This window comes from Molossus molossus, unplaced genomic scaffold (genome assembly GCF_014108415.1).
Source record: "Molossus molossus isolate mMolMol1 unplaced genomic scaffold, mMolMol1.p scaffold_m16_p_16, whole genome shotgun sequence".
Classification (NCBI taxonomy): Eukaryota; Metazoa; Chordata; class Mammalia; order Chiroptera; family Molossidae; genus Molossus; species Molossus molossus.
In genome coordinates this window covers 26,900,279-26,918,950 of record NW_023425351.1, presented here as the reverse complement: position 1 = coordinate 26,918,950, position 18,672 = coordinate 26,900,279, and the positions used below count along the sequence as shown (strand labels likewise).

The 18,672-nt window shown below is 39.9% G+C and overlaps 1 protein-coding gene across 19 annotated transcripts in view; it reads left to right on the top strand.

The window, feature by feature from the left end:
- NCOA2 (nuclear receptor coactivator 2) overlaps positions 1–18,672 on the top strand; it is a 300,567-nt gene that overhangs the window by 228,796 nt on the left and 53,099 nt on the right. For all 19 annotated transcript variants that reach the window (XM_036264342.1, XM_036264325.1, XM_036264339.1 and 16 more), the window contains 2 exons: positions 12,910–13,013; positions 17,021–17,198. In XM_036264342.1, the coding sequence (XP_036120235.1) occupies positions 12,910–13,013; positions 17,021–17,198 (282 nt within the window). The remainder of the gene's footprint in view (positions 1–12,909; positions 13,014–17,020; positions 17,199–18,672) is intronic.

The window sequence follows — 18,672 nt, the reverse complement described above, 5'->3', positions numbered from 1 at the left end:
AATATGTTCTTTCATACAGTGGGTTCCCTTTTCATTTTGAAGCTGGTTTGTGCCATGCATATGTGTTTTAGATTGATGTAGTCTCATTTGTTTTTTCCTTTGTTTCTCTTGTCCTAGGCAATGTATCAGTGAACATTCTGCTACATGTGATGTCTGAGATTTTGCTGCCTATGGTTTCTTCTAGGATTTTTATGGTTTCACAACTTACATTTAAGTCTTTTATTCATTTTGAGTTTATTCTTGTGCATGGTGTAAGTTGGTGGTCTAGTTTTATTTTTTGGGATGTACCTGTTTAATTTTCCCCACACCATTCATTGAAGAGACTGTCTTTACTCCATTGTATGCTCTTGCCTCCTTTGTCAAATATTAATTGAGCATATTGCCTTGGGTCCATTTCTGGGTTCCCTGTTCTGTCCCATTGATCTATATGCCTGTTCTTGTGCCAAGAGCAGACTGTTTTTATTACAGTGGCTTTGTAGTATAATTTGATACCCAGCATTGTGATCCCTCTTACTTTTTTCTTCTTTCTCAAGATTACCATGGCTATTTGGGGTCTTATTTGATTTCATATAAATTTTGGGAGTTTTTGTTCTAGATCTGTGAAATGTGTCATTGGTATTTTAATAGGGATTGTGTTGAATCTATAGACTGGTTTGGGTGGTATGGGCATTTTAATGATGTTAATTCTTCCAACCCATGAGCATGTTATTTGCTACTAATTATTTTCCCCTATAGGAGATTTGGGTGGTTGCACACTGTAAGAATTTCTGGATCCTTTCTCTGGAGATGAGCTCCCATGTGCCCCATGATCCTAGGAATAGGTGCTGCATCCCTTGGGTACTGCCCTTCCCCGGCAGTCACTTCCCTTGTTTTCGTGACTACTAACAACTTTGACTCCTGGATACCAGGCCCTTCCCTCAGCCTCATTTCCTCCTGCTTTCTGTGGTTGCCCAGAGCCATGGTGTTACATATATTTATGCAAAGTTCTTGCATTGTTATCAATGCTTTAATTTTACTAGGATGACATGACTTAGCATAATTTAAATGTTTCAGATCTCTAAATTGGATGATTCTGTGTTTTATTATTGGATTATTGCATTAGATGCTTTAAATTGGGAACACCTGCTTTTTAAAAAGCATGCTCATGAGGTCCTCCCATGATCGCTCAAGCAAAGACTGCAAGTGGGAGAACTGGGAATAGATGATAGTAGGCAGAATGAACCAGGGATTCTAGCCTCCCTGCGGTATTGTTAGAATCACAGTCGAGGAAGGCGAGGAGTATCTGTACAACCAGCTCTAGCAGTCTTTTTAGGAGGCACAGCATCAGGTCCTGTCTATAGAGAAAAGCCAGAAGGAAAAGATATCCAGATGGGAGAAAAACATGAGGCGAGAAAAGCCAGCGGGTCTGACAAGTAGAACATAAAGTGAATCTGGGAGCAAGATGCATGTCAGTGAAGGGGAAGTAGGAGTGCAGAGGACTCCTGGGCGTGGAAGAATGGCCCCAAGGGACAAATGAAGGCCAGGTCCAAGGATGGTTTTCAGTCCCCTGGGACGCATCTCTTGAACATGGACCTCGAAGGTGAGGTGGAGGCTTGAGATCGAAGCCCTGGAGCCCTCCAAAGGAAGTGGGGATTCATGGAGGGTCGGCCCTACTTCTATGCCGTCTTCCCCCCGCCATCCCTTTCTTCCCTGGGCTTTGTGGGACATCTGTGCGGTAGTAAGCTTCATGCTCGTCACTGAGCCTACGGAGTCAAGTAAGACGTGAGCCTTGCCAGCCCTTCCACTGGCCTCATCTCCCTTTATAAAAGGCTCTCCTGGCTCAGTTGGTGATCTTACCTTTAGGGGCTGGGGCTCCTGCCAGCCCACTGTGTGGGAGGAATGAGAAATCTCATGAAGCAGACTTTTATATGGGGTCCCCAGGCAAATGGGAGATTTGTAAAACTCTTCAGTTGGTTGATTTTCTTAAGAGCTAAGAGTGGCTGGGGAAATCCCAGAGTCAGATAAAAACTCTCATGATGCCCAAACGATCCTTTATTATGAAGCAGGTTTTAACTTCCCAGATGATAACCTGAATAAATAAAGTTGGTCTGTTTTTGTTTTTATCTCTCACGTGTAGAAATAGCATTGGTGACTACCCCGCCCCCTCAATGCTGTCCCCATTGGCCTGACCACCATGGGGATTATCCTGATGCCTTTAGCACATATGGTCTGATTTTTTTTCTCATCCCTTTTCTACCTGATACTTCGACTTTAACAATCAGTCTTAAAATAAACCTCCATTGTGTTAAATATACAGGAAAGCTCTTCTGAACATATCTCTCTAACAAGACATTTGTGATTTTTAGATTCTGGCCATGCTGAATTGCAGCTCCAGCTGTAGACTGTCCTGCAGCATTAAACGCTGGGCACCCACTTTGTGCCAGACAGTGAATAAAAAGACCTCTCCTTGCAGCCAAGGAGCCAGTAATGCAGTTAAAGGGATAGACATGCAAACAGAGCAGTCATTTCAAAACACTGCAGTGTGTGGACTGTTGGGATGGGGAAGACACAGGCCATTGCAGAGCCAAGGGAGCTTCGGAACAGTGTGGGGTCGTCACAGATTATGGGTGGAGGAGCATCCTGGCAAGTGGAACAGGTGGAGAAAATGCTTGAAATTTTGAAATACTGTGTGAAACATTTAGGAACATAATAAATATTTCTGGGGTGTAGGGCAGGAATATTAGGAGAGGAGGTTTGCCAATAAACAAAAGAATGATTTGGGAGATAAAATATATACACTACTTAGACAAAAATCTCTTTAAGGATTTTAGAAACAACTTATTATATTATTTCCAAATTTTTACTTTTATTTATTTATTTTTTAAATCCTCACCCAAGAATATTTTCCGTTTATCTTCAAATAGAGTATGTATGTGGGAGACAGAGAGAAACATCGATGTGAGAGAGACAAATCGATTGGCTGCCTCCTGCAGGACCGCAACCAGGGCCGGGGATCGAGCTGCAAACAAGGTGCATGCCATTGACCAGAATCAAACCCATGACTCTTCTGTCCAAGGTCTGACACTCTAACCGCTGAGCCACACGGGCCAGGGCTATCATTTCCGAAATTTAACCTATTTGTCAGAATCTTAAGTGCTCCGTGGTGTGATTTTGTTGTCTTTGCTTGAATTATGTATTTGAAGGAAATAAAACATTTTTATATAGTTTGGTTTTTTAAGAGGCTGCCCTGAAATATCCTGAATTAGTGCTAAATTAGAACTCCACCTCACTTTTCATTTCTTCACACCAGTTGATTTTTAATTTTTATTATTTTGCTACCTTTAGTCTTAATCTCACCTTTCATTCTTCTAAACAAATTGTGATTCCTCCATTTCATTTTTCAGTTAACTCCTGAAGCCTTAGCTAACAGAGCCCAACACAGGAGAATTGACTCTGAATGCACAGTTTTCCTACTGTAGTTTGCCTTTTCCTCTCACTCTTCCCATTGCTGTATAAGATTCGAGTAGAGATGCACGGTGGCCACAGTGGAAATGAATGGATGCTGACATAAGCTTAATGGCATGTACCTGTTGCCTTCAGTTAGTGAATCTGTGGTGCTTCTGAAGCAGCGTGTCCCTGGATTTAAACAGCGTTCCTGCACTGTCTGTGTTTGTTAGTGTGAGATTGATTTTTTTTTTCCCCTCCATGATTTGTCTTTAAATTGAAGCTCCTACATCATAGGCATTTTTAGATTGCACAGCTTACTACTTAAAACTAGCCACTATTTCACCGATCAATACATTCCATACTGACAGGTAATAAGCGAAGTGAGGTGCTTACAGAGACTGACAGGTTCTTACAAACAAAAGCATTTTGTAGCCACTATACCCAGAATCTGTCCTGGTTACTCTTTGTCTCTTGATCAGTGGAGCACGTTTATTTCACAAGTAGGGCCTGTAGATTTCAAATTTGTGTGACCCTGGGTTCCATTTAAGTGACTGTCTTCACCACTGATGAAAGTGAAACCAAGCATGTTGCTCTCAAAGCAGAGTGAGGGGGTTTCGCTGGGTGGAGGTAGCCTTGAGATTGGTTCATTTTGCAGTTTCTTCATGCTGAAGGGAAACAAGAAGTTCAATGTCAGAAAGAGAGGGAGGCAACTTGGGGTTTGGGTTCCTCCCATTACTAAAGAAAGTGCAGCTGCGCGTTTTTAATATGCACGGCAGGAGATTTCAGCAGCCTAGTGATATATGGTGCATTAATGTTGAAAAGATAAACACATTTGGAGAGCACAGGAAGGGCCTTGTGTTTTTATGTTAGCAGAATGCTTCCTAATGAATAAGAATGTGCTGCTGGCTTCGCACAGCCATATGGCAGCTTTTCTAATTTTAGTTGGGTACAGATGCATAATTCTCTGCTTTTACCTTCTAGAACCTTTGAGATGCTACATTACTTTTCCCGTAATACTTAAACTATAGTGCTTGGCCAGAAACTGCCTGTCATTGTTTCAGTGACTTCTTTGCTCTGTGTGGTACCACCACTGCCCGGTTTAATAGTCCCTTCACCTGAAATCACCCAGCTCTTAAATGCAGGAAAAGGTGAAATTGTGGGTATAGTCCCACGAGAGTCTTAACATTTGTTGTGGAGGTGATTAGACTTGTGTTTGACGTCAGTCTACTGAAAAATTGATAGAGTTCTTGGTGAGTGATTTTACTCATTTTGAAGCAGTGGAATTAATTATAAAACCTGCATAAAGTATCAGGTTCCATTTTGTCAAAGATTCTATACCTTTTTTTATTATCTTTTTAATTTATTAATCTCAGAGGAATGGGGAGAGAGAGGAACATCGATTTGTTATTCCACTTATTGATGCATTCAATTGGTTGATTTTTGTATGTACCCTGACCAGGGATCAAACCGGCAACATTGCTACATTGGTACAATGCTCCAACCAGCTGAGCTACCCGGCCAGGGCCTAAAGTTTCTATACTTTAACTAATATTGCTTCAGTAAATGCAACTCTCCTCATGCTTGACCAAACCTAAAAATAACTTTAAACCCTTAACATATCAGGGAGCTCTAAACACAGGCAGTGCAAAACTTTTTCTGTAAATGTGTAAATATCCTGTGGATTATCTTTCAGTTGATGTATTTTTAATAATTGATATTTGTTTGAATTATGAAAGATAGACTAATTTCCACAAGTTTTCCATGGCCTCTTCAGGTGATTAAAAAAAAAAAGAACAGACATTAAACAGGTGTTGAAGTTACCGGTGAAGGTTACCACTGCTGGTACTGCAGTGGGAACAGTTACGTGGCTGTCCCCTGAGCCACCACCACTACGGCTGTGAGGAGGCTGAACTCTGCTCTGGTCATGTTTTGTTGGAAGACACTTTGAATATATATTTTATTTCATTGCCTAATAAACAAATAGATAACACTTCTAAACATTACAAGATTCAGTAAGTCACCAAAAATCAATAAATGATGTTTTAGAAGAACATATAAAGGTCTTTTTTTTAAAAAAACACTAGTTCGTAATTTTAAAATAGCTAATTATGCTTTTTAAAAGATAAATAGTTTTTTTGCTTTCTGATTTGTTGCTGTTCTCACCAGTAAACTTAAAGTTTACTTTCAGGTGTTTGCCTGTAGCTGCCAATGATAAAGAGCAGTTTCATCGAGCTACTTCAAAAACACCATCTTTCCCTAGTATTTTTAAATCATTTCTATTTCTAGAGATCAAATGCTTCCCTTTTCACTGTTCATTTTGTTCTGAGAGAAAACATGAAAAATAATTACTTATAAAGAAAAATGTATGGAATATAATATTAGTGATTTTTCTCCAGTTTGTGGTATGACTCAACTTAACATGGTCCCTGAAGAGGTGGGGTTTTGTTCTTTACTTTGAAACTGGAAATCTAATTAATTGGTATTGGATTTCTGGAGTGCAGGCAAATGTCGGAGGGCACTGGATGAGATTGCTCTCCAAGCAGCCACCAGGAAGGAGGGGGCACTCGGAGAAAGATTATAGAAGCGTCCTGGCCAGTCTCTCTAATCAGAGCTTTGCATTTGTAAAACTGTTCTAGTAAAAAGATCATAACCATTTTATGATGTTTTTTATCTTTTGAGGGACGAGGAAAAAAAGGATAGAATTACTATTTTCATTGTTATTCTCTTAGGTCATATTCTTTATCTAAAAAGAATAATGGTTAAAGTGCAGAAAGAAGAAATAAATGGAAGTCAAGGCACAGAGAAGTCCTTTTGTGGGCTCTGAAAATTACATTTTATCATCTCTTTCTCCAATGTAAGAGTTCCATCTATACTAATGAGATTCACTAAGGTTTTGATCATAGGAAATTCTGGGACAATCTTTTTACAGTTGAGTTTACCGAAGGATATATTTATAACAATGTGTTTTTATGGTTAATGGATGCAAAATATAAAAAAGTAAATATAATTTGTGACTGCTGAGAAAACTGCCTAAATTAAAAATATTAAAATAATATGTTTTAGTATAGTAATGCTGTATTTACAGAAGTGTAAATATAACTAAGAACTTAAGCTTATTTATATCTGGTACATAAAAATAGCATATTCTTTACTGACATGCTCCATCGAGATACTAGTATAAGGGAGGGAGGGTGGGGGACTGGGAGAAAAAGTGAAGGAATTGAGAAGGACAAACTGGTAGTTACAGAATAATCATGGGACGTAAAGTACAGCACAGGGAATACAATCAATATTGCAACAACTATGTACGGTGCCAGGCAGGTACTGCAAATCTCAGGGGGAGGAACACTTTGAAAAGTATATGCTTGAGCCCTAGCTGGTTTGGCTCAGCGGTTAGAGCGTCAGCCCACGGATCAGAGAGTCCCGGGTTCGGTTCCCGCTAAAGGCACGTACCTCGGTTGCAGTTTGTCCCGGCCCGGTTGGGGTTGTGTGGGTGGCAACCAGTCGATGTGTCTCTCTCACATCGATGTTTCTTTCTCTCTTCTTCCCTCTCTCCCTCCCACTCTATTCGAACATAAGTGCAAAAATAAATAAATAAATAAATAAATAACTGAAAAGTATATGCTTGTCTAGCCACTATACTGTACACCTGAAATTAATATAAAATAATATTGAAAGTAAAATGTAATTGAAAATTTTAAATTAAAAAATGTTTAAAGATACCAGATATATGCCATTAACATAATATATTTCAAAGGAGTTCTTTTCTTCCTTCTATATAATATCAAGGCTCAACCAAACATTGAACAGAGGTAATAATTACTTAATGAAAAGTACCCCAAAAACATGAATTTATGGCTAGTTCAATTCAGAATTCAGTTACATTCATAAAATCTTATTTCTGACTGTTTTCTGTCACCTCATATTATTGATTTTTTTCTTTTTGGTATTGAGAAATGGTCAAAGCAAAAATTTAATACAGAATTGAATGGTAGATGACAAATGTGCTGGAAAAGGCATATATCCACGCATTTAGTGAGGACAGGAGTGAAAAGCCCTAAATTCTGTATTCTTTGTCTCTCATTTATTTACTGTATGAGTAGTGAAAACTTCTCATTCTCTTATTATATATGAATGGTATTGTGTAAGCATTGCAACATTTTTAGGAGTTGTCTTGCAAACAGTTATTCAGAGTTGTTTTTTGTTTTCTTCAAGTCACATGTTCTGATATAATTTTAGGTTGATCTTGTGAAAATTGTTTTTACTTTTTTTTTTAATTGATTTATTTTTGTTACAGTTGTTTCTCCTTTTTCCTCCCTGTTTTCACTTTTTAAAAAGTCAGGGATTTCTAGAATTCCACCTTAGACAGACTTTTTGCCAGTACTCCTTAACGTGGGTTTTCAGAGGCCAGGCTGCGATTTCCTTGTGGCCAGATGTCCATTCCCACAGTTTCCCTGTTAGACCGTTGATTTTGCCATCTCCACACATATCCTGCAGAATCCAACTCAGCTACAGTGTATGTGAAATATCTTCAGCTATGTCCAACCATTTTTATTTCTTCTTTGAACTTAAAGTTAGTTTCTCACAGGTTAGCCCTAAATTGTTCTCATTTAGTTCAATTGTAACTGTTTTGCCCTCCCAGCTAAATGTAATCTCTCAATTGACAAGGATTATTCATTCATTCCATTTGGGTGTCCCTGGCAGGACACCCAAGACACAGGCGGGGACCAAAGCACTGAACAGATCTCAGTACTACTGGTTAATTTCCTGATGGTGGCCTCCATTCTGACTTTTTCTTTTTTAATTCCATATCATTAATATATTGAATTACAAGTTCTTTCAGTGCCGTGCTCAGTAGTTTTATGTCATTGTTGTTTTTTGTTTGTTTTTTATCCTCACCCAAGGACATTTTTCCATTTTTTGTTCAGATAGAATAGGAGGAAGAGAGAGAGAGAGAGAGAGAAACATCGACGTGAAAGGGACACATTGAGTGGCTGCCTCCCGTACAACCCAACCAGGGCCAGGGACAAACTAACTGAGGTACATGCCCTTAGTGGGATCCGAACCCAGGTCTCTCTGGACCACAGGCCGACGCTCTAACCACTGAGCCAAACCGGCCAGGGCCATGCTCAGTAGTTTTTTATTTTTAACTAAAATATACTTTCATTATTGTATTTATTTATTTTCTTTATTGATTTTAGAGAGAGAGAAAGGGAGAGGGAGACAGAGACAGAAACACCAATGAGAAAGAACATTGATTGGTCGGTTGCCTTCTGCATGCTCCCCACTGGGGATCATGCCCACAGCCGGGGCATGTGCCCTGACTGGAACTCGAACTGGCGACCTCTTGGTGCCTGGGTCAATGTTCAACCACTGAGCCACACTGGCTGGGCCATGATAATTATTTTGATCTAGGCTTTCCAATAGAGCCCAAACTCATGTTTTATCAGATCAAAATCATCTGCTTTAAATTTTAGGCTCTTACCCTAAATTATATCTAATCTGTAGATTCCTAAAAATAAAAGAAAATGCTCTACAGATATGATTCTCATTCTGCGTGTTTTGTGATAAAAGTCTAAAATGCAGTGTCTGCACATGCTGCTGCAATATTTAAAACACCTCAGCATGAAAGCTTATCTCTTTTTAAGAACCTGTTTGATTGGGTTTTGTAAGTTTGAGTTTTAAAATTCCACAGAATATTAATAGATGGCCCAAATATTATCTGAAGACCCAAAACTCAAATAATTAATATTAATTGAGTTTGGAGACTTTGGAATGATGATCAGTTCCTTGAAATGAAAACATCTAGCAAAGTATTGATTATAAGAGACTTAGAAATAGATTGTTACAAGTATTGTTGTTTTGTATTTATTTCCCCCTCAATTGCAGTAATTATAGACACCACAGAAAGCAATAATTCATTACTGTTGTGACATCAGAATCTGATGACAAATAGCCTGACACCTTCTAGTGCTCGGCAATAGGTAGGGAGTTGCCTTTGTGATTAGTAGCTGTTGCCTTATATCTCACTTCCCCCAACATTAACCTAAATGAAGTCCATTCTTTAAAAGAAATAAAACCACCAGTTGAGAGGAGAACTTGGGACCCTGAGAGAGAAAGATGCTCTGACACTTAACAGGTGATTCGATTCTTCTCAGGAAGTCCTTTCTCTGTACTACTGATCCTGTCCAGGTGTTCTATCCTCCAGCGCCTGGGGGCCTAAAAGGAAAATCAGTCCCTTTTTCCACCCACCCTTGATGCCAGTTACTTCTTTATTTCTTGGAATGAGTGCCAGCGGAGAGCCAAGTCTGTCGGTCAGCCACCAAGTACAGGCTTCTTGAGGACAGTGCTGGCCACTGAGGATGCAAAATAGTGCCCCCTTCCTGAAACTGACCTTCTGGTGGGGATAGTGTACTGTTTCATGGACTGAGCTGCTCACTGCAGGAGGTGAGGAGAACAGGACTCCTTTCTAGGAATATGGATCAGCACCTCATGCAAAGGCCTCTCCAATCTGCAAATTCTACTGGACCCTCCCTGGGGAGGTCTTCTCATGTACACATTCCAGTGTGAGAATCACTGCTGCTACCAAAAGATGTCACTAATGAGAGTGAGATGCTCCTGTGAGTGGTTAGGATGTGAAGGAAAGGCTGTGAATTACTCCTTCTACCAGATGTTGTAGCATACACTACTATACACTGGCTACCACACACCAGAGACAAAGAGTAAAGAGAACTACATTTGGACCACATAAATATATATCTATTACATGGGTTTGGAGCGTATTTAGTATCAGGGATCCTTAGGTCCAAAGCCTGCTGGGCCCTCTGAAATGTAGGGCTGTTCAATTCCAGTAGTTTGCTATCCTCAGGCCACACATTCCAAGACCCCTCAGTGGATGCCTGAAACCTCAGACAGTACTGAACCCCTCATATACTATGTTTTTCCTATACATACTTACCTATGATAAAGTTTAATTTATAAATTAGAGATTAATGATGAAATAGAACAGTTGTAACGATATACCATAATAAAAATTATAATATGAATGTGATCTCTCAAAATATCTGGTTGGGCTGCACTCCCCTTTCCACTTAAAGGAAGCACTTTACGGCTTCTCTGTGGCATATTCGAACTGCCAGCATCACTGCTCTTGTGCTTTGATCAAGTCAGGATGGCTGGAACACAAGTACCATGATGTTGCAACAGTCAGTCTGATAACTGAGATGACTACAAAGTGTCTGGTGGGTGGGAGCGTCTACAGCATGGAGACACTGGGCAAAGGGATGATTAATGGGGCAGGAGTGGGGGTGGCAGTGTGAGATTTCATCACACTACTCAGAATGGCTCATAATTTAAAACTTAGGAATTGTTTGTTTATGGAATTTCCATTTAATATTTTCTGACCATGAGTATCTAAAGCCACAGAAGGAGAAACTGCAGATAAGGTGAGGGTACTACTGTACATGAACATTAGATGAAGCCAGAGGTGATGGTGCCAGTCCTATCCCTGGACTGGTGGGTGAAAAAGTGAGCAGAAACCAAAGAGAAATCTACAGCTCTACCAGGTGAACTGGCAAAGAAAAAAAGCAGTATGCCCCATTATGTATTTATTTGGGGTATATTTGGCCGTGGAAAGGGTTCTAGGAAAAGGGGGATGGTGCCCAGCCAGTGTGGCTCAGTGGCTGAGTGTTGATCCATGCACCAAGAGATTGCTGGTTCGATTCCTGGTCAGGGCACATGCCTAGGTTGTGGGCCCAATACCCAGTGAGGGGCCTGCAGGAGGCAGCCAGTCGATGTTCTCTGTCATCGATGTTTCTATCTCTCTCTCCCTCTCCCTTCCTCTCTCTCTCAATCAATAAATTAAATTTTAAAAAAAGAAGAAGAAAAGGGGGGTGGGGGTGTCATATGCAGTGATTTCCTGGAGAGCCTGAGCTATTTTGTGCTTCAGTTGAGGCTGAGAAATTGGACTGAGACTAAGCCTGCAGAAAGGACAAGTGTTGAGGGACCTGGAAGTCAAGAGCTCGGTCAGGGAGGCAGCAGGAAGAAAACACAAAGTGAGGACTGACAAATGCATACAATTCTGAGTTATAAAGGCCACCAGACCGGTCATATCTGTGTTTACAGCTGCTCACAATTACTTAGCTCTGAGGAGGTGAATCAGGAATCTAGTATTGACTGAAAAAGCAGGTGCAGTCTGCTCATGACAAGCTCTAGGTTTGAAACTCAGTAAGGAAGAGCTACAAGTATGCTAGTAGCAAGTTTCAAAGTGTGTTTTACATGTGGTCCCATTTACTCCTGTCACAGTTTGTATGTACTAAGCCTTAATAAGTTGAGGTGACTTGCTTTCCCCCCACTTCTGGCTGAGCTCAGGCTTGAACCTACAGGTCATCTCTTCTCCACGGGAAGAGATGTGGAAGCTCTTGTCGCAGGAGTGGTAGGATTTGGAGCACCTGCATATCCTTCCCAATTTTATTTTCTAGGTTCTCAGGTACAAATTAAGCTTTACCAATTTTCAAAATACTGAATAAAATTCTTTTTGCAAAATAATAATAATAAATGAGGCAACAAAATTACCAAGGTCATGAAAGCAGGTTGATTCTGAGTACTAAATTGATTTACAGTTTCCTTTATTTGCATTTAATTGCAATGATAACTTGCAATGTGAACAAGGATATAATTTATCCAGATACAAATAATTGGTAAATGAAACCTTTTTTGGTGTTCTTGAAACAACCAGTTGACATAGTATTGACAAATAGCATCTCTTTCTTCTGCGAGAAATTTCTATGATGGAATGTTTTCCAGGCCAGGTGGGCCAGAAAGCCGCCTCGCACGTTTCAGTCCAGAACTGTGTGTGCACCTCTGTACCAGAAAAAAGGGCGGCCACTGAAATTCTCTCGGTGCCTCTTCTCTCTCTGCCTTAAGTGGTTAAGCACCTTCACCAAGACAGGGACCAAATCTTTCTGGTTACTTTAAATATGAATGTGACAAGAGGTGGAGCAGGACAGGAGTCAAGGTGGTCATTATAGAGCGTCAGAAGCGAGCAGCCGAAGCAGGTTAGACACCTCTCTGTTCCTTCTTCAAACGTGTACAAATGTATCTGATGTACTGAACTCGGAACAACCGACCCTCCGTCTTCCTAGCTTGGAAAACCTCTTGAGTAGAAACTTATTGTGCTACAGTACATAGCAGTTTCATAATCTAGAAAAAGTGCTTGTCAGGGAGCAGTGTAAAGCCACTAAACTCATTTTATCAGCAGCCTGGGAGGGAGCCGAGCCACAGGTTCTGGAGGCAAAAAGTGAATGTTCTGGCTTCCGCTTCCAGCAGCGTCTCCTGTTCAGTGGCAGTGGGATGTACTCTAACTCTTTTATAGTCATATCTGGTCCCACCAGAGATTTAAAAATCATTACAATAGAAGTGTTTCTGTGTCACTTTGTCCTTGAAATAGCACTGCCATTTAATTCACACTTATGTTTGTTGCAGAGAAAGCAGCAGCTGCCAACATAGACGAAGTGCAGAAGTCCGACGTGTCATCCACGGGGCAGGCTGTCATCGACAAGGACGCGCTGGGGCCGATGATGCTTGAGGTAGTACACCTTCGTTTGGTCCTGTGTTTTACAGTGTTGTTTATCTTTACAGTACTACATTTGTTTCCAGGTGAATGTAATTTAAGGATAATTCAGTTAATTTTCACTCCTAAGATTGAAGTACTGTTTATTTACCCTCTTGGGTTTATTAACATGTATCTACTGGCTCCTGATTCCAGCATATATACATTTCAGATGAATGACAGAATGAAACTGACTAGACTGGAATATAAATTGACAGGCTTTCACTGCCTGCCAGTTGAGCATTCATTTTGAAAATCATGTTCAGTCAGACCTGTTAAATTTTGATATATTTTAGTTTGAAATTTTCCCCAAATTCTTAGGTTTTACATGAGCCTGATATATACAGGTTAAAATTTGAGGACCTAAAGAAGGTTTATGCTTTTTATTTTAGGCAACTTTAAACTAGTTTATTTATCTCATAAAAATAAAAATTGAAGTAATAGGCAGAACTTTTAAGATAAGTATCACAAATGTAATGTTAGTCTTAACTGCCTGTTCTTTATTAACTTTGAAGTTTTATGACCAGACGGCTGGCTAGAATTTGTAAAGTCCAGCTTTCCTATTTTATTAACTAGTACAATATTAAACACCCAGTACTGTGCTGTATCTATTCTAAAATTAAAATTCAAGATGTAGGCTATGGTAAGATGAGGGGGAAATGTCATCGAATATATAACAAGCAGAGGAGCCCTGAGATATAAATTATGTCAATTCTCAGGATAATTTACTCTGCTGATAGGATGAGATTGAAAAGTACCGCATGGCCAGAAGCTTCGCTGCAGTCACATTATAGAAGAAATTAGGATTTTTAAAGCAAAGATAACCAATAATTACCCCTTTTTTTCCCAATTGGTTCATAAGATGATTTTTACTTTTAAAAACTGTGTGAATATCTACCATATAATTGGAAGGTGGGGAGGGACACAGGGAAAAAATATATAAGCTCATCTGCCACAATCTTTATAGTATTTAGAAATTAAGAGAGTTCATTCCCTGGGGACAGACCTGCTGTCAAAAGACCCTAAATGACCCTTGCTTATTTCTCGTGATTCAGTGACTTCTAATCCTCCAGCTACAATTTTCAGGGGAAAGGCAAAAAAACCACTTAACCTGCTTTTCCAGAGTTAACAAGGCAGGGGAGGCTGGATCCTGCTCGGTGCTTAGAGCAGATAAGAAAACTCTAAGGAGGTGGACAGTGTAGAATTAGATGAAAGAAAGGAGATAACTTCTATGAAAAACATCTTGAATTATAAACAAACTTGATTTGAAAATATAGTAATCTAAATTATTACAATGAGGAAACTTTCATATGCCTGTGTTTATTCTTTATATCGAGGAAATTATAGCAGGTGTGAAACTCCTAGGAAGACTTCTGGGGCTTCTAAAAAGAAATGCCTCAAGTAACCACAAGGCTGTGACTCAAACCCTTTGAGAGCAAGTTCATTAAGTGTAGAAATCAGATTGCTAGGTGTCACTGGGTCTTATCTCAGAAAATCAACATTTTTGCTGTTTCAAAGTAGTCTTCTGAAAATTCAGTGCATTGAGCAAGTCCCAGAGTAACTCTACGTTAGTGCTAAATTTTTTAGAGGTAATGTTTAAATCTGGTGACTTAAGGTTTGGATCTCTTTCTTTATCTCTATTAACATGTCATAATTCAAACAGAGAAAACGTGTTCTTGTTGAGCTGTTCCTAGGCATAGATGCACACTCATGCTTACATCATAGCATAGTGGTTGCTAGGCAACGAAACCAAATGTCAGCTTTTTTCATCAGCATATCTTAGTGAGCTTTTAAAAACAACACAGTTTTATAAGATGAAACAATTTCATCTTTCAGCTATTATAAGCCACAAATCAGTCTTTTTACCAGGGTACAAAAGCAAAAGGAAGCTACACTTACATGCACTTTCAAAAATGAACTATACGTAATCTGTTTGTGAAAATCCCTGACGAATGTGTATCTAAAGCAGTGAGCTTAAAAGGACACTTGGTACATAAGTAATCAACTGACTTCCTGTCCCCCTCACAGACACACACAGTCACACAAGGTTTTCAAGGGTTGGTGCCAACCTATTTTGGAAGGCCATTTACATATAGTTTTGCTTTGCCGAGCATCTTGTTTATACCATTGGTAAAACCTGACCTAGTATTTAAGAAAAACTTAAAACTAAGTGGTCTTGATTGGGGGTAGGGAGTGCTTTTCTTTTCTTTTTTCTTTATTGGTTTTAGAGAGAGGAAGGGAGAGGGAGACAGAGACATTGATGAGAGAGAACATCAATTGGTCTCCTCCTCCATGCCCCGCACTGGGGATCAGGCCCACAACCTAGGCATGTGCCCTAACTGGGAATCAAACCAGCAACTTCTTGGTGCATGGGTTAATGCTCAGCCCCAGAGCCACACCGGCTGGACAGAGGGTGCTTTTCAATGGTACCTTATAGTCATTTCTAATTTGAGAGAGCTCTTAGTTTTGTGATGAAAATTGTATTAAAGATGGAATATACTCAAAGAAAGCTCACAAAATAGGAGCCTGTTAAATAACTTAAGGGAAAAAGCAAGACTAGGGGAAAAGTAAACACTTGATGCCCCTTTCATACACGTTACACCAGTATATACATGTAACATTCATGTTAAAAACAGTCACAAATACATAGCATGGAGAGAGTGTGTGGCATAAACTGGGTAGACCAGGTGGCCCTCTTTCCAGGTATGCCTGATTAATATCAAGCCTTTTCTAGTCCTGATCACTCACCTGACAGAACTCTCACAAGTAGGGCTCAAAAAGGCAAAGGGGGAGCCCAGCCTCTATGGCTCAGTGGTTGAACATCAACCCATGCACCAAGAGGTCGCCGGTTCGATTCCTAGTCAGGGCACATGCCCAGGTTGTGGACCAAATCCCCAGTGGGGGAAATGCAGGAGGCAACCAATCAGTGCTTTCTCTCATCAATGTTTCTATATCTCTCTCTCCCTCTCATTTCCTCTTTATCTAAAATCAGTAAAGAAAAAAAAAAATGTTTTTTGGAAAAGGGAAAGGGAATGACAGAGAAACTCACTGAACTCCCAGCCTTTGCATCACAGAGGCAAACATGCTGGGAAAGGGACAGGGACAGGTCCTGAGGTGGAACACTTCTACTGCATAGTCAGCGAGAACATGAGCTCTGGAGGTAGATGCTCCTGCATTCAAAGCCCCATTCTGCCACTGAGCAGGTGCAAGAGCTTGGACAAATCACTTAGCCTCTTTGAGCCTCAACATCTTCCTCCTCTGTCATTTCCTTCCAGAATTGTAAGTAATAAAATGACAGTGTGTTTAAGACACAGTAAGCATGCTCAATATCTATCATTATTATCATTATTATCCTTATTTCCTGAAATGATCATAGAATCCTCATCTCCTTCACTAATCTAGAATGGAATGACAGGGAAAAATGAAGCTATGTACCCATTACAGGAAAAATGCTTCTGTTATTTGGATGATGTAGGAACCTGTATCCTTACAGTCTGGAGATCAAATGCACCAGGCAAGCACAGTTAGTGAAGTTTCCAGTTCTCACTGTTACAAACCAGAACCTCATGTCTCGGGGCAGTGCTGGCCACACCTATGCCTGAGGTCCCAATGAAGACTAGTTTGTCACATCAACAAACCCTTTCTCCAGACCCTTTCTCCATATGCAACAAACAGTAAAGGATTGCTGTTTCTTTAAAGATCTGAGATCATCTGCAGTTCTTCTCATTTAAACCCAGGCAGCTTAAAAGGTTATAAAATTTGGATGAGGGCTGGTTCTTGGCATTTATCCTTAAACTGAGGAAAAATTATCAGTGACCCCTTCCATTGTATTACATGAGAGACTATACAACATTACTTTGTATTGGGTTAGTAACATAGAAGTCGTTCTTGGCCCTATGGAGTAGTACATCAACCTCATTCTTAACAATTGCATATGGTTTTATGTTGTATCCTTTCTAACACAATTTGTGTCTTTTCCCTTAGGCCCTTGATGGGTTCTTCTTTGTAGTGAACCTGGAAGGCAACGTTGTGTTTGTTTCAGAGAATGTGACACAGTACCTAAGGTATAACCAGGAGGAGCTGATGAACAGAAGTGTATATAGCATCCTGCATGTTGGGGACCACACTGAATTTATCAAAAACCTGCTGCCAAAGTCTATAGGTAACGGATCGTCTGCTGGGTCTCTCCTCATTCCCCCACCCTTCCCCACTGCACACATTGTCTTGGTTAGAGGGGTAAGATAGAACTATATTATGTCAATTGGGGATATAGAGATGCTGTGTTAATATTTAAGCCTAGAAGTGATGGAGAAAAGGACATCTGCAGACATTGATCTTGATTGATCGTTTGGGTCCTATATTTAAAGTACATGAAAATAATTCAGCTGGAAAGTACTCATGGCAACTGTTTTCATGGGATTTGTTTTGTTGTTGTTATTTAAGAAGCTGCCAAATTTCCTCCCACTCTCTCCCGTGCCAGCAACTCTTGTTTCATCTTTTTCTCCATGAGTAAGTAGAGGGTCATGAGAAGTTTGAGATTCAACCTATTTTGAGTCTGACTGGTGAAAAAAGTATGTATGTGGGCGCATGCAACATTCTAAAAATAAAATGTTCAGAAACAAGTGGGGATAGAGGACTAAGACGTTCCCAGCCCCGAATCCCTAAATGGGCTCTTCCACTTCCCAGACACAGTGACTCTGCAGGTGTCTCCACCAGGTGCTGCCTGCTAAGCCACCTCCCTGTTCCCAACATCGGGCTTCCTAGTTTCACGCTGGAGATGTTGTCAGGCGTGGATGTGATTATTAAGGTCCGTGTACAAGTGGGTGATTCACAGCGTGGGCCTGCCTTGTTTGCTGCTGTGGAGTATACCTGTTCCCACTTACTAAGTGATTCTTTTTTTAATATTCTCACTTAAACTGATGATACTAAGAACATCTTCATGGAAAAAAAGAAGTGCATATTTTAAGAGAGAATAAGGTCAAGTCCTGAGTTAGCAAGTATTTCTGTTTTTTTATTTTTTTTCTTAATACTGTTTATATTAACTGGTCTTATCACTACCACAATAAATAGGAAAAGGTCCTTTCAGATTCCATTATAGCTGGCTTTTCCCTTGTGCGATAACCCTTTATTCAAAGTGACTGCAACAGTAATACAGGATGTATTGATACTTGTGTGGGAGTCTTCTATTATATTCTCTAGTAAATGAACAAGAAAATGGGATTTCTTATTTCAAGTAACTAATATTTTCAAATTTCTTCAGTAATTTTATGACTTCCTCAAAGGACCTATGCTTATTAATTCATTATTATTAATTCACTTGTCTAAAGAGTTCTTTGCCTTACTTTATATTATATTTTTTTATACTTTCAAATTACTTATTAACCTGAGTTAACATGAACTCTTTTTCCTTTGATTACTCTGTGTAGTCCTCATGATGTAAATAAGCTTGTTAAGCATGCTGGTGATGAAATTAACTTCCCAAATGTCTGCATCAACGTATACAGTTACTTCTGGTTCCTTCTGTAATCTAAAATGGTTTGTTGCAGTTAACTTGATACTGCCTTTTTCTCTCTAGCATTTGTTCCTTTTTTATTCCCCTACAGCGCAGTGGCTGTGGGGTTAGCACTGCGTTCGCT